Here is a 20419-nt window from a genome sequence, read left to right as displayed (position 1 = left end):
GTGCAAAGGGCTCCGGCCATGTGAGAGGGCCTGAAAATTTTCTGATAAAAATCCAATTTCAGAAGGTGAGGGAGGACTTCACCATGGGGCAACATTAAAACTGCACTAGAAAAAGACTGCTATAATCAAGAAGAGTCAATTGCTTAATGTTTAAAGTCCTGGACCAACTATAACTTAACCAAAGTAAAGTGACTTTTAGTGTATCCCTATTAAATACAAACTATTGTGCATGTTCACTTGCTAGGGAAAGATAGATGGCATGTGTACAAGCATTTGCATGCATATTTATATCACTCTGTATGACCTGTAACTGTAAGTGGTTTTGTATATACATCATTCTTGTTTAGTAAAAGTGCAATAATCTACTACTCGGTTGGTTTCCTCGCTTTACTGCAACAATTAAGACAAACTGTTAGCCAAAATAGGAACAAAAAAATAGGGGAGTGTGTATGTTTTTATGATGGAGTCACTTTACAGAAAGGACCCTGTATGGCCCTAAAGCATTGGTCTGTTTCTGTCTTCACATTCTGATTGGAACATCTGTTGGCAGAGTGTTAGTGCCTGTTCTTTTTTTGCTTTTAATTTTCAATTCATAGCTGTGGATCTCTTCTAAAGTATTGTCATTTCTTCTCTTATGAAGAATCCATCCACAGCTGCTGCTAATTTGTCCTCCTCAATGGCCATCTTACTTTCTGGACCTTTGATGACTCAAGAGGTGGATGTCAGCAATGTAAGTAAAAACACTTTTTTGATTGTTTGTTTTTTTTGTGGAACAATATCAGAAAAGTGCAAGACTCCTGCATAGGAAAGATTTTTTTTTTTTTTTTGTTGTACATGTTTGAAAAAAAAAAAAGTACTTCTGCAAGTGAAGTGGTGAATGGTAAGTCTATATATTTCCAGAACTTCAATCACTATATGAAATTAGGTTCATGTTTCACATTTTTGTCTCCCTACAATAAATGCTGATTGCAAAGCCTAATTTTCTGTAAGATAAATCCGTCAAAACTATATAGGAACCTGGATCCTAGATTACATTTACCTTTTTATGTAAAATATATAATAGCATTTTTTTTATTTGCTCCTTTTGATGTTTCTTATAGACCCCTTAATTCTGACAGAAATCCAATGAACTCAACTTCCTGCATACATATGAGAGGGAGGTGTTTTGTAGTCATAACACTTCCCAAATGTGTTGCTAGCAGCATCACTAGATAAAAAGGTTACAAAGAAAATGAAAGTAGCCACCACATCGAACGATTAGTTAGTTGCAATATGGTACATTAGTTTAGATTAAACTTTAATACAGAACTTTGGGCAAAAACTTCATTATATCTCCTTATGACCCATTTCCTACTTTCACTGAATGTCATCCATCTTCTGGTTCACTCAGTAGTTGGTCTGAAATCACCTATTCATTTTCAAATCAAACCGTTAATTCTCTTTGGTTACCGGTTTGTAAGACCAGTGGCTGCTATGCCTCCTATTCCCCCAGCCACTGGTCTTGGCACATCCATTCTGCAGTTCTCTCTCGAGGAAGCACTGATGTACAGATGTTGGACAAAATTATGGAAACACCAGATAAAAGAACAAGATTGTTACCTGTACCACCTTTGGCATTCAAGAAGGCCTGAGTTCTCCTGAGAATTGACAAATCTAAGTCTTGGATGGTGGATAATGGAATCTGATACCACGCTTCATGCAAAAAAACATTCCAGTTTTTGCAGAGATGCTGGAGGTGGAAGTGACCATAGTGGCTCTGTGATATTGAGGTCAAGCGACTGCGGCGCCCAGGGAAGGTGAGAGATTTAATCTTCATGCTCGTCAGACCACAAGTTGACATTACCAACTGTGTGAATCAGAGCATTATCGCCTTTTATAAATTGCGCTCTCTTCAGAAAACAGTGTCTGAACCATGGGGTGCACATGGTTGGCCAAAATGTCTACATAGATGTTGGCAGTGACTCTACCTTTCAAGGTGGTGCTGGTGCGTGCTGAATGCCAAGATATGGCTGCCCAAACCATGCTTTACCGATGGCAAAAGATAGTCCTGGTCGTAAGCTTGGGACGGTGTTCACCAACGTAAACACATACGGTGTTTGGGAACAGTATGAAGCTAGATTCATCAGAGCATATTACAGTCTTTTGAGTATCACGCCAATTTAGTGAACACAAGCGGCGCATACACTCCACAGCGTTATCATTGAAACATTAGTGACAAATCTCCAATTATCACCCATGCATTGTATATCCTTCATCAATACATATCCTAAACATTATCTCTGTAACAATGTAATGTAAATAATGTTTAGGATATGTATTGATGAAGGATATACAATGCATGAGTGATGATTGGAGATTTGTCACTAAAGTTTCAATGATAACACTGTGGAGTGTATTCGCCGCTTGTGTTCCCTAAATTGGGGTGATACTCACATTTTGATATTTTAAAGCAAGGTATAGTGGCAGCAAGATCACTTACATAGTACATATTACAGTCTTCCATTGATTAATAGTTTATCATGTTTCACATGACTGTCATATGCCTTTTAAGTGTTCTTTTTATTTTGTCTCTGCTCCTCCCTTTCCTTTGGTTTAGTTCTTGCTGTATATTTAGCCCACCCTTTTTTTTTTCCAGTAATGCATTTCAGCTTCTAGCCTCCATGTCATGAAGCAGAGCACCTTATGATCTTTTGACCTATCCGAGGTTTATTGTTGTAAGATTCTCTCAGTTTATGGAATAAATTTCACAAGTTCTACAAGATCACACTTTCAATGCTTAGATTGGAGAGACAGAACAGTTTACAATTCTGAGTGTTGCACCACTCTCTCCTCTTCTGAGCATTACCGGTCACTAGAGGTTTGGCAATAGAAGCTTGCCCATGAATGTTTTGCTTATAGAGTTTTTGTGGACACAAGCTTTGGAAGACGGAGATTGAGCTCTGCAGTCACTTTTGCAGAAGTTATTTTCTTATTCCGGGTCACAATCCTGCACAATGTCCTTTTTTTTTGTCTCTTTCAGTCAGTTGACCATGTCGACTACACAAAACTGTTTTGACTGTGTCGAAACGGTATATGCTGTCATAACCTTTGATACTGTACCTCGCGACACCACAAATAAATTGGCAACTTCCGTCACATAGGCACTAGCTAAGGTCACCAACAATTTGCCCTCTATGAAGCTCAATAAGCACTGACATGACTCTGTATTACTAGCAGCGCACACAGTGAATGAGAAAAGTGAGGCTTCCCACCTGTTAGCTATGTGTCTCATCAAACAGTCGAAGCAATGTGAAACATCACTTTCACACCTGCAAATTATGTAATGTTTTCCATATTTTTGTCCAACCCCTGTATTTCAGCCCCACTTGCAGTCATGGGTAGACTCCGACACATTCAACATGAACAGGCCTAGTGTACCCACCCACATTCACTACAATTACCTGTGGTTGATGGGAACTGTAGTTTCCTTTTACTGCAGAGAGAAGATATGATGCAATCACTGTTACACCTCCTCCTTAGCAGAGCAGATGCTGTTATCTTTAGAATTACAGAGATGAGGTCATGTTTAGTGTTTTGTGTGTACTAATGGCTGATTTTTTTTTTTTTTTTTGTCTATACCGGAGTTTGGGGAAGCTTTGGAACTTATGGGTTATTTTTCCCCTCACTACTTGAGTGAGCAACATCATTTCACAAAAGCTGAGTTGAATAGCATAATTGTAGTGTGTGTGTGTGTGTGTGTGTGTGTGTGTGTGTGTGTGTGTGTGTGTGTGTGTGTGTGTGTGTGTGTGTGTGTGTGTGTGTGTGTGTGTGTGTGTGTGTGTGTGTGTGTGTGTGTGTGTGTGTGTGTGTGTGTGTGTGTGTGTGTGTGTGATTTTTCTTCTCAATTTCCATAGCCCTGTATATTTGTGCTTTTCTGAGGAAGATATCTAAAGGTTTATGAAGTTGTCGACACTCTCTGCTAGTACCACTTCCTTTACTGCCCTAGGGAGTTCCACATTTTTTACTGCTTTTAACAGTAAATAACTTTTTTTTTTTTTTTCCCTCCTAAGGTTAACCTTCTTTTTTTTTTTTTTCTAACCTCAAATCGTGCCTGCGTACCCTCTCCAGGGACCTTAGAGTAAACAGTTTATCACAGTTACTGAAGTCCCCTTTAATATATTTTCACACTGTAATAATATCCCTTGTTAAGCAGCCTGAACTGTTTGTAATTTAACAATGTCTTTTCCTGATGGCTGGTGACCAAAACTAAATGGCATATTCAAGATCAGGCTGAACAGTGTCTTGTTAACCATTGTACTATGATGATTTTTTATTTTTTTTTCAAACCAAAATAATATGTTCTTACATTTTTGTAGGTGTCTATGAATCGAAGCAGACTGTATCGGTCACCGTCTATGCCAGAGAAGCTAGACCGGCCTGTTTTAAAGAGGCCTGTACGGCCCCAAGATGGGGAAACTCCTGTTAAGGTGAAAAGAAGACGCAGTACAAGCAGTCCACTCCAGCCTGATGATGAAGAAAACTTTCAACCGAGAAGACGGGTGAGGAAATATTGGGCACTGAACTATATAAATGGAAATGGCGTATTGAAATTACACAAGGTGTTATCAATCTGCTTGCATTATGTATATTTTGTTCTTTCTTTTGTCTCAGGATGTAAGTTAGCTACTTCCAGAGAGCGTTTCTGGTCCTTTAAAGCGGAGTTCCAGACGTTTTTGTGTTTGTTAAAAGTTAGCAGCTACAAACACTGTAGCTCCTGACTTTTAATAAACACACTTATCTGTCCCAGGGTCCAGCAATGTGCTCACCTGCACTGTCTCTTCTCTTCTTCTCTCCATGGTTCCGGCATCTCAACTGTGGGCACCAGGCTGTGACAGCTTGCGGCTTCACAGCCGGGTGCCCACTGCGCATGCGTGAGCCGCGCTGCGCCTCCTGATTGGTCCGGAACTCTTCTGGGACCTATGAAGGTTCCCAGGAGACTGCCGGAGGAAGAAGGGGCCGAACTAGGTGCCAAATATTGCAGTAGAGGGGGGAGGAGGCAAACAAGCGGAGCTTCTACTTTTGGGTGGAACTCCGCTTTAAACATCATTGATTATAGATTATAATAAATCCCATATTAGACATGTATTTGACCTTGCAATGAAGGTACATTTTGCTGTATGTGTGTTTTTCACATAAACCGCAGAGCTGACTTAAAGGAATTCCCCCCCATATTCTGTGTACCACTGTTTTTGTGGAAATCGAGCTTGTGAATTTTTTTCTCTGTTGAATGAGGTCTTTCTATTGGTAATTGCATTTTCAATCTTACTGTAATTATAAATTACCAGTGGAAGAACTGACGTATGTGCCTTTAATGTTGGCCATACACATAGACTTGCAAATTCCTCCATCCGTGCTACACAGCACGAATGGACGAATCTCTTGCTGCGCCTGTTGTATTTTGACATCACAACCCCTCCAGCTGTCAGAATACCAGAACAGTGCCTGCTTGGACAATTTTCCACCCAGCTATTTGGATTTTTCAATCAGGATGTCAGGTGGAAAGTGACTTACAGGGCAACTCACTGAGCAGATGTAGGCCAGTTTATCAGAAACTAGCCAAAATCACTCTCTGTATGGTCATCTTAAAGATCTGACTGCTAAACAAATCATTCTTTATAAATGTGGTATCAGTAGAGTTTCAGGCTAATGCTCTATGCAGATACCCCTAGAGAAATGTTTACAAAATTGGTAGAAAAACTAATCTTGGAAGCCAGTTCTTTCCCTGCATTTGTCCAGTTTTATATCTCCCTTGGAAGTTTGAATGGAAATATAAGCAGGATAGTCCTAGCAGTTCACTGAATATTTTCACTTGTTGCCTAAAATTGTGCTTGAAAGCTGATCTCCAGGCAAACGACCAAATACACAGATAACATTAGCTATTAAAAAAAGTTCTGACTTTTCTCTGACTTTCATTTGCTGCACATTTTGTTTCAGGTTTGTAACTCAAAACATTTGAAGACAAACCTTGCCAGGTAGCTAGCACTTTCAAAAGGAGGTCTGGAAAACTGCCCACACATTTGTGTAGTTTAAGTGAGCAGCCATAATTAACTAGTTACACCAAGAATATTTGTTATTATGTAATTTGAAAGTATGCTTTGTTTTACACGGTCCCTTTTTATTTACAGGGAGCATCTCTGAAAAAGACCCTGTCTCTTTGCGATGTAGATATTACAAAAGCATTGGATGAGGACTATAGTCACAGACAGCTAATTGGAGATTTTTCAAAGGTCAGGTGTGTGTGTGTGTGTGTGTGTGTGTGTGTGTGTCAAAAAAATCAAATAAGTATATATACATTTTATTATGTAACGCTTTATGGACCCTACTATTTTTAAAATATTTCTAGTGCATGAAAATTAACATCATTGATTTTACTCAGCATATACGGCTACAGAGACCAATGCAAATTTAATTGTTCTTTCTTGTACTCCTTTTCTGTGCTTGTTGCTTTGAAACTTTTTGTATCACAGGTCTATGCTTTGCCTACTGTGACTGGACGACACCAGGATCTTCGCTATATCACTGGAGAGACTGTGAGTGTATATTTTACAACTGGAATGGCATGAATAATTGGTATGGGTTAGCTAAAAACGTGCAAAGCATTTTTCAGTGCTGTAAAGAGCCTGCTGAGGCATTTGACCAACATTGTGTGTGACTACCATATGCACACATCTTGTTTCATTACTGATATAACACAGGTTTCTGTTCTTTCATTACTGAAGTAACACAGGCTTTTGATTGTTTTAGCTGGCAGCATTAATTCAAGGAGAGTTTAGTAGTCTTGTGGAAAAATTCTACATTATTGACTGCCGATATCCTTATGAATACGAAGGGGGCCATATCAAGGTGAGCTACTGAAGTTCAGAAAGTACTAAAGTGTGACGTATCTGTTTTGCATGAAAAATTATTTGTTTTAAATTGGAGGTGTTATGAACCTTTATATCTGTTCTCCGGGCAAACCATTAAATACATGGAAGGAATACAGTTGTACATATAATAGCTGCTTTAAAAAAAAAAAATCAGAATTTTGTCTATCCAGTCTAGAGACTGCCTCCTTTTAAAGGTACGGTACCCATGGCAGCATCTTCTCCCTGGGTGCTGGTCTTTGGACATCTCTGTTGGCTGGTGTGGGATGGCATACCTCCTGCTTGTGCACAGGAGTCAGTCATCCTGGCACACGGACTCTCTTGGCGATTGTAAGTTGAGCTGTACATGAGCAGCTCAGTTTACATGCTGCAGTAGACTGTGTGAGCAGGCAGGTAGGTGTATTTTATTGTAGAAGAGACATTGCATGTCTCTTTTGCAATAATACCCTGCCTGCTCGCTGTCTGTTGTAAAATACTTTCAGTTCCACTATAAGGGGATCCAAGAACACCAGTATCATAATTTCAACTCCAGCCTATGAGTAACAATTTTAGGTTGGCAATAAAGGTCATTGTCCTCTATTGGCTACTTTATTTCCATGCTACCACAGACTGGTTTGTGGTTGGTTATTATCTGCTTTCATTACGTTAGTATGACAGTGGTCTAGGCCAACTCTGCTATCATGGCAAACTGCTTTTGTTAATTACAAAGCAGGTTATATTATAGAGATCATTGGCCATAGTCGGGAACAAAGTAGCATTTAGTGGAAAATACTGAATTGTTAATTGGAAAGTCAGTAACTAAAACCAATGCACATTGGCAATGGAGGATAGCTTTGTTGCTGTAGCACCAAATATGATAGGCTTTAGGTTATAGGAGTTTGTAAAAGGTCTACAGCAGCATTAAGTGCACTCTTTAATTTTTTCTTTCTTCTTACCGTTAAGGATGCATTAAACCTCCATCGACTAGAAGACGCGTTGGCTTATTTTCTAAATCAACCTCTGGTTCCATCTGTGGCACAAAAGCGCATTATTTTGGTGTTTCATTGTGAGTTCTCTTCAGAGAGAGGTCCAAAAATGTGAGTATCTTCTAAGATAAACATTCCTATCGTATAAAGGAAGCATTTTAATTTTTCATTGCGTTTTTCACATATACACATAAACAAATACCTGCACAGTCACAACACTAATAGCTTAAAATATTGCAAGCTGAACACTTAGATTTCACAACTTATAAATAACAGTAATATAATAAAGTGCAGTGCAAAATAATCAAAATAAAAAAGTCAAAATGTCTACAGGCAAAGTCCATAGATGTAATTAAAAGTACTGATCAGACTGTGAAAGGGAGACGTGACATGCATACACATTAAGGTGCACACAGTGTCCAAACCCCACCACCAAAAGTAAATGTGTTCGCTCACTTTAAAAAATATGACTCCTGAACTAACAGGCAAGTCATATCTCACATTGCCCAACAAGGGTATCAATTGTATGGAAACAATTGCTGATCCCAGGTGGAAAATCCTTACATGTCCAATGGATATGTAAAATCAAGGGAGAAACTAATAGTCTTTTAGCAGAGAGCACTATTAAAGGAAAGTCACGTCAGAAGCGTGGCTCCTTTCCGCAGCTGATGGGGGGAGGGGGTGTCCCCCGTGGCTATTTTCTGAATGGCTTTTATATATTGAGCACTCGAATATGCAATTTGATAAGTGTGTGTGTAACATGCACAAAGAGGTGAAACAGAATACCATCTTAAGAAGTACACTGAGTAACGATGCAAGAAAATGCCAAATCGTACAAAGTGTACGATAACAATTGTCGTAGCCATAAAAAGAAGGCTTGTGTGGCAGCAACAAACTATGGTTAGAAACATAGTCATAAAGAGCATCATAAACAAATCATATGGTAGTAGTGTTTGAAGATTACCTTGAGGTATAAAGGGTTAGGGCAATCTTTAATGTGGGTTGAAGCTTACCAATCAGCTGAGGGCTCTAAACAGCATGGGTAATGTTGCCGACTCTCTATACAGAGACAGGCTGGTGTTTAAAGTAGGGACTGGGGATGAAGAAAAATACTGTGGGAGCTGTGTAAGTGTGTTTTTTAATATTTCATTTAATAAAGTCTTTAAGCACAGAGCACTATTAGTTTCTTCCTTGACTTTACATATCCATTGGGCACGTGAGGATATTCCACCTGGGATCAGCAGAGTTTCCATTCAATTCATACCCTTGTTGGGGAATGCAAGATATGACTTGCCTGTTAGTTCAGGAGTCATATCTTTAAGGTGAGTGGCCACATTTCCTTCTGGTGACGGGGACTGAACACAGTGTGCACCCGGATGTGTATGCATGTCACGTCTCCCTTTCACCGTTCGATCAGTACTTTCCTTTACATCTATGGACTTTGCCTGTGGACTTTTTTATATTTGATTATTTTGCACTGCACTTCATTTATTATATTACTGCACCTTTTATTTGGCCTAAACATTCACCTCCTTAAAGTGGTTGTAAAGGCTGAAGGTTTACACAGTCTGCCAATGTCCATCGGACTGTGCAGACGCTGAGAAATCTGGGAGGTTCTTACCTTTCAGGAACTCTGCATAATCTCATCGTCTGAAATCCCAGACACTACCCTTTTGTTGCCAGCTTCCTGGAAGGGGTTAACGCTGTGGGATTGAGTGTTGACGTCCCCTGCTTTGGAAAGAACACAGACAACATATCACACAGTGTAAAAGAAGCATTTCCCTGCTGCTGCTTGCAACAATCTGTGTAGCAATTCGATCTTTAAACCTGTTGGCCTTCTACACTGACTTTGGTCACCTTCAGCTATCCAGCCCTCCCTTACATCCAGCTGTCCGGGTTTTGTGGTATTCTCAGCCTATACAGGATGTTGCCTTACCGCCACCTGGTTGCACCATGTCTGAATATAGATACAGAGGGGACAGACTCGCTGTACTGGGTGCCCCCAGGTCACTTTCTACTAATGGCTCTGGGGTTGCTTGCACTGTCCTTCTGATAGTTCCAGAATCTGCAAACTGGAATCTTGTTTCCCTCTGCACTGTAGTCTATTCAGTCTTTCTAGTCCTTAAGCTCCATTGGGTGTGCCTGGGTCCTCTGTCATTTCAGTTGAGATGTTTACCACAGTCATGCAAGACTTTGACCCAACTGATCCAGTGGTTTGCCGATTTATGATTGCAGAGACTGCAAATGCACTCCCATGCCCTCTACAGCAAATTCTATATCTGATTTCCCTGTAATCCTAACAGCTTCCAAGCCATCTGCGTCAGAGACTGTCTCTCAAGTTCTCAACTCTTGAAATTGCCCCTGAGGAGTTTCAATGTACTGCTATTCCTTCCAAATTAGAGAACACTATTTCAGCTCCTATTGATTAAGTGTGCACCACTCTAAAACCAGAGGCTCAGTCTGTTGCTTCTACCACTGTTTGCAGACTTGGGTTCGATAAAACTCATGCACTGTCCTACCTTATCAAGGCTCTTGTCATTCCGATAAAGGACACATCTGCCTTTTAAAGGCCTAACTAATAAGCAGTTGGAAGTCCTTTCTAGAGCTCTGCTCTCTCTGGTGGATTCTTCCTTTCCCCTGATCCTGGCTGTGACTTTACAGTCTGACTAGTCAAATTTCCTTAAGAGATCTAACCACTGCTGTGATTAACTATTTGCTTATTGAACACATGAAGCAGATGTCTATAGTGTTAAATTCCATTTTTGATGATTTGCTCGAAGCCTTCCGTTTTTGTCTCATTAATACAGATGCACTACTTTTGTGCAATAAGCATTTGATCCACATGGCCTTTGAGAAACATTTCTTTAGACTGGCTCTTGATAGTATCCTCAAGGATGCTACTGGTGGCAAGAGCACCCATGTTTCTCAGAGTAAGAAGAAACAGACTAAGGAACAAAGTATTTTCCCTCTCCAGCTGTTAGATGTTCTTTTTTTGTTTCTCATCTCTCTTGATTTCTAATAGAGAACCTCCAAGTTTGGCTACTTGTGCACACGCAAGGTCTGATGCTTAGTCTGTCAAATCTTCAGACAAGCCTTCATCTGCTTGAAGGAGCGTCCCACCTTTGAGAGTGGAGGGATGTTTGCTGACTTATGCTGATGCTTCAATAGCTTGCCTCCTAGATGCTTGAGTGCAGTGTTACACTCTGGAGTTTCATTCCCTGCCCCCTCAGTTTTTTACCTTCATCCTTCCTGTGTCACCACATAGACTAGTACATCTCCATTGAGCCCTTTCCGGTCTTCTGAATCATGGTGTCATTGCCCCAATTCCAATGGTTTCAGGGCTTTTACTCCAACCTATTCACTGTTTCCAAACCTAAACAGAGAATTTTCCCCATTTTGGATCTCAAGGCTCTGAATATCGTCATTCAAAATTCTGAATGTGCTCCATCAGATTTGTAAATTCTCCCTTTAGCATGGAGACTTTCTGGCTTATGTGGATATTAAAGATGCTTACCTACATGTCCCCATCTTTCCAGCACATCATCGATTTCCAACACTTTGCTATGAGGTCCCTACACTACCACTTTGTTGGTCAAATCCTTAAGCCTCTCACCTGCACCTTGAGTATTCACCGAGGTGCTGGCCCCCCAATGTTGACTTTGCTGCGCTCCTCAAAAGATACTTCAGACTCTGATCTTGGGTTCAAATTCTCCAGCAGCTGAATCCACTTTTGAAAGAGTCCTAGGTCTGATGTACTCTCTTAAGCAGTTTCCTTTGCCAGTTCCACTACAGGCAGCTGTTTGGAGGAAGTCTGTCTGTTTTTTGGACAGGCCAGCATAGTTGATGCAGAGAACCAGGTTACATCTGGCTTGGTGGCTCAAGAATTTGGCTCTTTTTGCAAAGTGGAGAAACAGAAAAGGTTGTCTCATGACAGACGCCAGCCTAGTGGGCTGAGGAAGAGTCCTGGTCAACATGTCGGCGCAGGGGTCATGGTTGTCAGTGGATTCTCATTTCCCCATAACCACTCTTGATTTTTGGGTGTTTTGCTGTCTCTAGAGTGTTGGACCATCCTGAAGGAGGATCATCTGTTCCAGAGTCTGACAGACAACTCCACGGTAGTAGTGTATATCAACCATAAAGGATACCCCCACAAGTCTTGCCACAGCAGAAGAGGTAGTGTCTTAGGCAGAACTTCAGTCTCGTTGGCTGTGTACAATCCAGGCAAAGACAATTGTCAGGTATTTTTTCTCAGTTGTCAGAACCTGGACCGAAAAGAGTGGTTCCCTGTCTGGAATTTGATACTGCTAGGAACGTTTAATGGAATTCATGGTGCGGGTTGTACTTCTACAGACTTCAAACAATTCTTTATTCCAAATATTACAAAGAAAACAGCACAGGATTTAAAGGATGTTAACATGTTTCACACAACTTATACACCAGCTTGGCCTTTTTAAAGGATGTTGAAAAATACTGGAGCCGCTGACGGCATCAGCAGATAATAAAACTAGTAATGCTATTGAAAGACTTCATTGTATATGTAATTTTTTTTATTTTTTTTGCCAGCAGTTCCACTTTATTAGTTTTTGCTCATGTATTCATTTAGGTTTTTTTTTTTTTTTTTTTCTTTGGTTGGGGAAAAAAATAAATTTTCTTTAGCTGTGGTCAAAACTGATCCTATTTTCCATTGTTGCGGTGCCTTACTTTAGCTCTTTTACCTTTTTATAATTGTTTACCATCATTTAACCATACAAGTGTCATCTATTAAAGGTGCCGGTTTTTGAGAGAGGAAGACCGGGCCAGGAATGAATATCCAAGTCTTCATTACCCAGAATTGTATCTGCTTAAAGGGGGCTACAAAGAATTTTTCCCAGAATACAAGGTAGGACTTCATAACTGTGTTGATAATTTTTTGTTGCTATTTGTTGCTATGTGAGGATGCCTAGAACCAGTTCCTTTTTAAGAAGACAATCAAAAAAAAAAAAAAAAAAAGGAAAGGCAAGCATGCTACGTTGGTCATTGTGTACTGTAGATATTGCCTTTTCAAGTAGTGTTTCATCATGTAGCTTTACAGTCGATGAAGTTAGCAGCATATGCCAGTGTTTAAAACAACATTGAAGTCTATTTTTATTTTTTTTTAATATAAAAGAGATTACACCTAAGTGCTTTGTACAACAGTAATGAACAAAAATGTAATTTTCCTCTGGTAGTCCCCATTGGTGCTGTCTACTCCCCCCCCCCTTCCGGGGCCTCCTGTAGTAAGCCAGATGCTAAGAAGGCACCCATGCATGCAAGTTTCCTTCGGTCCCTGTGCTGAGCTGTGAGCATCGAAACACACACACACACACAGCAGTGGTAAGCTACTCCCCGGCTTCCTCCTCACAGGAGTTAGACTGATGGCAGCAGCGGCTGATTGCTCAGTTGCCCTCTATTACTCTCATGGAAGCAGGAAGTGAGCCTGAGATGGTGCTCGAGTGGTGACACCTTAATGCCAAGAATACAACCAAAATTGTGTGTGTGTGTGTGTATACATTGTACAGATGCATCACTAAGGGTATCCCACTGACATGTTCTTAAAAAGATTTTTGCATATTTTATGTTAATCTTGAAGCATTATTAGAATTTTTCTGCCATGTGAATTTTTTTTGCTTTTTATATTTGTTTGTAGATGTTCCCCAGCGCAATGTTCAGTCTTCCCATGACATTTGTTTGGAAATCCCTTGCCTATTTGCCTAGAAAATTGCCATTTGTATTTAATATTCAGCGCCAATTGATTTCAGTCTGCTCCTGATTCTGCACTAAAACTTCAGTAAAGTTCGCTGAACCGAACACATGTATGTTTGGCACATCACTATTTGGAAACCACAGGGCCCTGAATGTCTCAGTGTTTGTTGATGCCAAAATGTTACCTGCATATTAGCGGTCACTAGAAAAAGCATGCTCCAGAACTTTCTAACTGGTTTTGTTGTTTTCTTAATTCTCATTGATTTTTTTTTTTTTCCCCAATAAATTTTTCTTAAATCAGAACTCCAGTTAATCTTTTTAGGGGGTGAGGACTAAGTTCATACTCACCTGACCTGCCGATCCTACAGAAAACCATGCTCCCCCACAGTCCAGTGGACTGTTCTTGTCTTTGGAGCACGTGTTGAGCATGCTGACATCAGGAACAATCCATTACAAGACCACTGGACCACGGGGGGGGGGGGGGGGCAGAAGCTGAAAGAATCGGTCTTGTGCGGGGAGGATCGTCAGGTGAGTATATCTTCGGTGTTCCCCTAGAACAAAACACACATTTAACCCATGCAGTTCTGGCACAGCCCCACTGTATGGGCAAAAAGATTTTTTTTCAGGAGTGATACTAGACATATCAACATCGAAAGATGTCTTTTATTATGGCAGAGCTCCAGCCAAAAGTTTTAATTTTGAATGAGGAGGGAAAGTTTCTGTAACCTTTTTAAGTTTTGTATTGCTGTCCTTGTACCAGTGGGAGAGTTTCTCTTACTTTGAATCTCTTGCAGTTGTCCAATGAAACAAAACTTGATATGAAGTCTAAATTTTTACAATTGTCACAGGAAGTAGTGTTGATTGGAAATCTACCCTCACTTTGGGTACATTTATTTTCTGTCCTTGTTTTTGTCTTCAGGAAAGGAAACTGGGTGAAGAGAAACGTAATATAATAGCACATGGCAGATACTGGGGAGTCTATCTACCTCGGGGATACTGATGCTTTATATCTGTACTGAAAATCCTAGATCTTCACACCTGCTGTGGCCATTTTTGATGGTACAGCCTGTAATTTGTGGCATCCATTGCTGACCTGTTGAAAATACTAGATGATTGGCTCCTAGGCATACCCTCTAGTTTTATTATACTCTGGGCCACTGACCTAGAACATATGTAGATTAGAAAAGTCAGAAGTCTTCATATGCATGCTTGTTCTACGTCAGTGACTGAAAGTATTAAAGTAACTGACTCGGACTCTGGGACATTTTTCCCTTGTGGCAGAAGTCAGGGAATAAACAGACTTTGCTTACCTTTTTTGTTCTTTCCATAGGTTTTGTGTGAGCCTCAGGGATACTGCCCTATGCATCACCAAGATTACAGAGAAGAACTGCTGAAATGCCGTACAAAGAGCAAATCCTGGGCAGGCGATCGCAAAAGGAGGGATCAAATCGCTAGACTGATGAAGCTGTAAAGTGCCAAATGTAAACCCAATCACACTCCCTGTAGCTGCTCATCCATTTTTCCAGCTCTGCTGCTTGCACTGCCATATAAGACCTGAAATGGGTTGACGCGTACCACTGACACTGTGAAATAATTTTATTAAATATATTCTTTGTGAAAATATGGCAGTGTGGAATATGCATTTGAGTGATGTGGACGGACACCCTGACAATATGAATGCAAGGGAGTGCTGGAAAGGATCAGTCCTGTATCTTGGCTTTCTTAGCTCTATTTATATAAGTGTCTACACATTTGCTTAAACTGTATGTAAAACCTAACAACAAACTTATTTTTTTCCTGTTGGTCTAGTAAATATACAGATGAAAGGGTTTTGTTATATCTGTTTGGTAAGTGCAAAAATGCTCTGTGAGACTGCCAGAAATTCAGTGAGCTTGTAATTTACTGTACACTCTGTAGTATTATCAGCTCACCTCTGCTGTAAACTATAGAATAACTCTGTTATAGAGATCGGGGAGGGGGTTTTCTGGGTTAGTTTAAACATCCTGTCCTAGGGGTACAATGCTGCTCTTCTATACATTACAGTGATTACCAAATGAAAGTAAATGGAGGGAATAAAGGTAATGAAACCACCACTTCTGAGGACTGGTAAGCTTCAGTATATTTAATCTGTATTCTTGAGAATAGCTATACTTTAAAATCATGTTTGTTAATGGTGGCCTACAAGCTGCTACTAAAATATCATTCCTAAAAGTATTTAATTTCCTAGAGCTGTTTAAAAGAGGTGTCAGATTTGGGAGTCTGTCCTTCATTGAGGATAGAGGTGCTCAATTTTGTGAGAGGGAAAAGGAGGTGGAGGTACCCATAGATGTCAAAATCAGATTTTAGCTACTGGTTTACTTTGGACCATGTAGGTAGCGCTCCTCTACAAAAACAGCACAGAGCAATTAATTTGACTGGCATTGCATAATTTTAACGACAAGTACTATATTTAGTGCATTATGTTATGATTGTTTGTATATCATGCCAAAGTTTTTTGTTTTTTTTTGTTTTTTTTACACAGCTAGGCGTCCTTTAATAAAACTAAACCAGTTCGCCATTTTAAAATTAAAAAATTTATTTTTTAAAAGTAATAACATATTCATACTGTTGCATTGTGGTAATTCGCACAGGTTGGCAGGGTTTAATTGCTAGACAAGTAACTGTGCTAGGTAGTGAGGCCAGGATAAGGATGACTGCTCAGGGACTTCTGTCCCCACAAGTGCACCTTAAAGCAGATGAGGTTGACAGCCAAGCAACTAGCATTTTCAGAAGAATTAACCCAACTGTAAAGCATTAAAATTACTTTGTACTATCCTGGCCTCAGCGCCTTCTGGCTGTCTTTAACTCACTTGTTCCCTAAACTGTGTGACATTGCACTTGATACAAAAGGGATAACAGGCGCATGGTGTAGTAGTCCATGTATGTTTGATGAGTTCCAAATGGGCAGGGGTGAAGGTAGTCCAGTAGGCACTAAGGGCAAGCTGCGTAGGAGCGAAGCATAATTCTGCAGAAGGAAAAACAAAGAAACACAGTGCCTCTAAGTGTGTACTGTATAGGTATTTAATAAAAAGATAAGGAGTAACTCACATCTTAGAATTTTAAAAACCGGCTCATGGGTAAGAGGGTGAGACGTCTGTAGCCAGATGATGTTGTGTGTCTGATCCAGAGAGGAGATCGATTGAGTCCGTCAGCAGGTGGTGCTGTGCATGTGCAACATGGATGGTAAGCCTGGTGGAATCTCCAAGGTGTCTGCCAGCAGATGGTGCCGTGCATATGCAGCATGGATGGTGGAGCTTGGCAGAGTCTCCAAGATGTCCGGGATCAGCACATTTGGTGTCTGACAGCATCAAAATGCGATGCGTTTCTGAGCATGTGCAGGACGAGATAAGTCCAGGCGCGCTCTTTCATCATCTGGCTACAGCCGTCTCACCCTCTTACCCTTGAGCCTGTTTTTAAATTCTAAGATGTGAGTTACTACTTATCTTTTTATTAAATACCTTCACAGTACACACTTAGAGGCGCTGTGTTTCTTTGTTTGATATTGCACTTGAAGCTGCAGAGCCACTTAAAAAAAAAACAAAAAAAAAAACTTGGCATATGCACACTACACTCTCTAATCCTATAGGGGGTTTGTATTGCATGCTTTGGTGGAGCAATAAATGGAGTGAGTACTGCACAGATGGATGGTATCTCTTTAGATGACAAGTGAATATCTGACTTTCAGGGGGGCAAGGGGGAGTGCAAAATAAGGTGTAAATGTACCAAAGGTGAAATTATACTTAAAGGTCTGTATTCAAGGCTTCTCAACTACACCTGAATGGTGCTTTTAAAAGTTTTATGAATGTTGTTCAGAGCTGGCCAAGTCCTTACTAAATACTTCATGAAGCTAATGATCATTGGAATGGCATTTGCAAGCCAAGATTAAACCTCACCCCTATCTTTAGGACCTGGAGCTGTTTCTCAGGAGTCAGCAGCTCAGATGTTGCTCCAAAGAGAGAAGGCAAGCTAGCTGATTGCTTAGTGGCACTAAATCAAAGAAATAAACGCAATTTTAGATCCCATACCTTTAGCGGAAGCGGTGTTCCCAGTAACTTTTTTACTGTACATCTGACATTGTATCCTTTATTATAAATTAGACCTCTAAAGTAGTCACTCTGAGAAAGGCCGTTGAAGACCTACCTTCAACTTCCTTTCTCAGGGTGGTCACTAGATTTAGATGAACCCACTGCAGGTGGGAAAGCAAGAAGGTTATGTTCCAACACATCCAGCCTTGTGCATTAAAGGAGAGATAATTCCCACTGGTAAATCTAGGTCCACATGACACTGCTCAATAACTACAGTTTTGGGACTCACATTGATGCCGGTCCTGAGTGTCAGAATAAGTATAAGACCTGCCAGCCCCAACAAGTGATGGCATATGCACAGTGTAATCAGTCGGCGCAAAGGCACATAGGATTATTCATTGAAGCGGAACAGTGCAGGTGACTGCAACGTACAGGTACTGCTCTTACCCATAGGCAAGAAGTGAGGGGAATGGAGCCACCATTGGTTAGAATTGTAAAAAAAAAAAATAGGAGACTGGGCACAATTTAAGAAACTTATTGATTGTGTCACTTAACTATACTTACTATAGCATATTTTTTTGTCAATTGAGGGATCTAGGAATTCAGAAACAGTTGGGTTATATTGCTACTTACAGCAGGTTGGGGCACAGGCAAATAATAGTAAACCAATGCCTGTATAACCCCTCCCCTATCCTGCATGCCTCCTGTTTTGCTAGTGTCCTAGGAAATTGAGTGCCTTTTCTTCAGCTCTGCTGGAAAAAAGTTTTATGTTTTTTAAAGCTTCCTCACTTCACTCTCAATTTTCCTCAGTGACTTCAATGAAGATTTCTTGCTACTCTTTTGGTTGAGCTGGCTTCTATATAGCAGCTATCCGGATCAGCAGCTCCATAGCACAGGCTTTGGAGGCCGTACCCAGATCCTGCTGGATTGGACAAGCGGGGCTAGCTTGGAATGAGACCTTCGAGCACTGGGCTCTGCATTATGGCAATATTCAGACCTTCATGTACTGTTGGTTAAGCACGGAATGCTTTCTGGGCCCAGAACCATGGCACAGCCCCAGATTTGGCCATGTTTCTGAAAACTAAGTCTGGCTGGGCTGAAACATCTGGAGCTACGTTACTATTTGCACCATTGGGTGTGTTTAACATCTGTGCCACTGCTAGTTTTACCATGTAAAATGTTATGGCTGAGTGATCGAGCACTGACTACATCTGCTGGGTGGAGTGTTGTGCGTGTGTGCTTTGTGCTTTTTCCTGTCTGAAGGAGGCAACATCTTTATTCTGATCCTGCACCACCATGTGGATCTCTGGTCTGATTCCACTGCCTATCGTGCCTTGGTCACCTCTGGCTGCCTGAAAGCCTCATCAGCACCAGCTTCTTGGTTTGTGGGTATGTGATGCCTTGCCTCATATTGGGCCTAGTTGATTTAATGCTGTGCTGATACAAAATGTCTTCACTAAGACACGGAAGACAGACCTGCTGCCACCGGTGACCTCATCCCACTTTCCCCTAGTGGTTCTGGCATCACCAGAAGGAACCAATGCCTGTAATCTCATTCTGACTCCCAATGGTCTACCTGTAGAATGACTGACTGTTTTTGAGGCACCAGTCTCCTATAGTTGACTCAGAGCTACAAATCATTTTCCCACTACACCCCGCTATTTGGCTTATTCGTCTACGAGGACTGGAAATGTCCTAAAGGTGCCTAGGCCCCTTCTGAGTGTCGGAACCTTTTCCCTTTTGAAAAGGAAATTATAAATTAGTGGTCCATTCCCAACATGCATCGGTGATCCACAATAACAGGTTACCACCAAATGGGTTGGGACAGTTATAATCTCTCTGTAGATGCCAATTTGAATTACCTGGAGTGTCTCTGTCCTGTGTTGGTGGTGACTTTTAATCTGCCAAACTGTGTCAGAATGGTTGGATTCTTCTGAACAGGATGCCTTCACCAGTGGGGTAGCACCCTTTTTCATTGAATGATTCAAGCAAATGCCTAGGATGCGGCTTTAGTTGTGACTTGTGGCATGTTACAAGCGTCCAAATTTGTGACTCGCATGGGACTAATGTCTGTTCAAATGCGTAGAGCATTCTGGTTATGCACTTGGGATGCTGATGAGGTATCCATGAAGAATCTTACTTTATTATCCCTTGAGGGATGTTGTCTCTTCGGAACTGCTCTTTAGACCATCAGTGGCAACAGCACAAGTGCCCAGAGTGTGCACCTGCCTCATTGCAGGAGTTTGTGAGAGGGTGGAAGAATCTCGCCCTTTTCCTTCATCAGCAGTATGTACACATATGCATCCATAGACTACCTAATGCACAGGCCATTGAGCTTGAAGGCAAAGGTCAGCTAATGCATCTGTCCTCTACATTAATGTGCCAGTTGTACAAACTACTTCCCAATGGCAGAAGTGGGGGCTACTTCTACAAGTTTAGAGTTGTTTGCACATCTGGATGGGTGCTTGGTTAGTGTGCCTTCAGTACTCTGGTCACCCCTTTTTAGCTCACAAGCTAAATCTTTGTATCTGGCATCTTCTGTAAGTGCCCTGACTATTTTCTGGGGTTCCTGCACACAGCAACGCATCTTCAAAGTCTGTCTAGAATCCCTGCTCCCCGGCACCTCTTGTTCCACTTTAGTAGAAAATGAACTTGGTACCCCACATTAACTTGCTTTATTCTAAGATACTATTGAACCCTCAGATTTCCCGCTCTCTTAAAACAACCCCTGATCTGCAAGGTTTCCTTTAGAGACAAGGCCTCACTA

The 20419-nt window shown here is 40.9% G+C and overlaps 1 protein-coding gene across 1 annotated transcript in view; it reads left to right on the top strand.

Moving 5' to 3' along the window:
- The window catches only part of CDC25C (cell division cycle 25C), a 71432-nt gene extending 55746 nt beyond the window's left edge, over positions 1-15686 (top strand). The window contains exons 10-17 of the mRNA XM_089693991.1: positions 641-730; positions 4356-4538; positions 6165-6266; positions 6507-6569; positions 6784-6882; positions 7845-7978; positions 12635-12746; positions 14919-15686. Coding sequence (XP_089550117.1) covers positions 641-730; positions 4356-4538; positions 6165-6266; positions 6507-6569; positions 6784-6882; positions 7845-7978; positions 12635-12746; positions 14919-15059 — 924 coding nt within the window. The 3' untranslated portion in view covers positions 15060-15686. The remainder of the gene's footprint in view (positions 1-640; positions 731-4355; positions 4539-6164; positions 6267-6506; positions 6570-6783; positions 6883-7844; positions 7979-12634; positions 12747-14918) is intronic.
- The last annotated feature ends 4733 nt before the right edge of the window (positions 15687-20419 follow it).

Source organism: Staurois parvus, unplaced genomic scaffold (genome assembly GCF_062004578.1).
Source record: "Staurois parvus isolate SC_StPar_1 unplaced genomic scaffold, SC_StPar_1.0 ptg000025l, whole genome shotgun sequence".
Taxonomy (NCBI): Eukaryota; Metazoa; Chordata; class Amphibia; order Anura; family Ranidae; genus Staurois; species Staurois parvus.
Note: the sequence above shows the minus strand (reverse complement) of the source record. Positions and strands in the feature narration are given on the sequence as shown.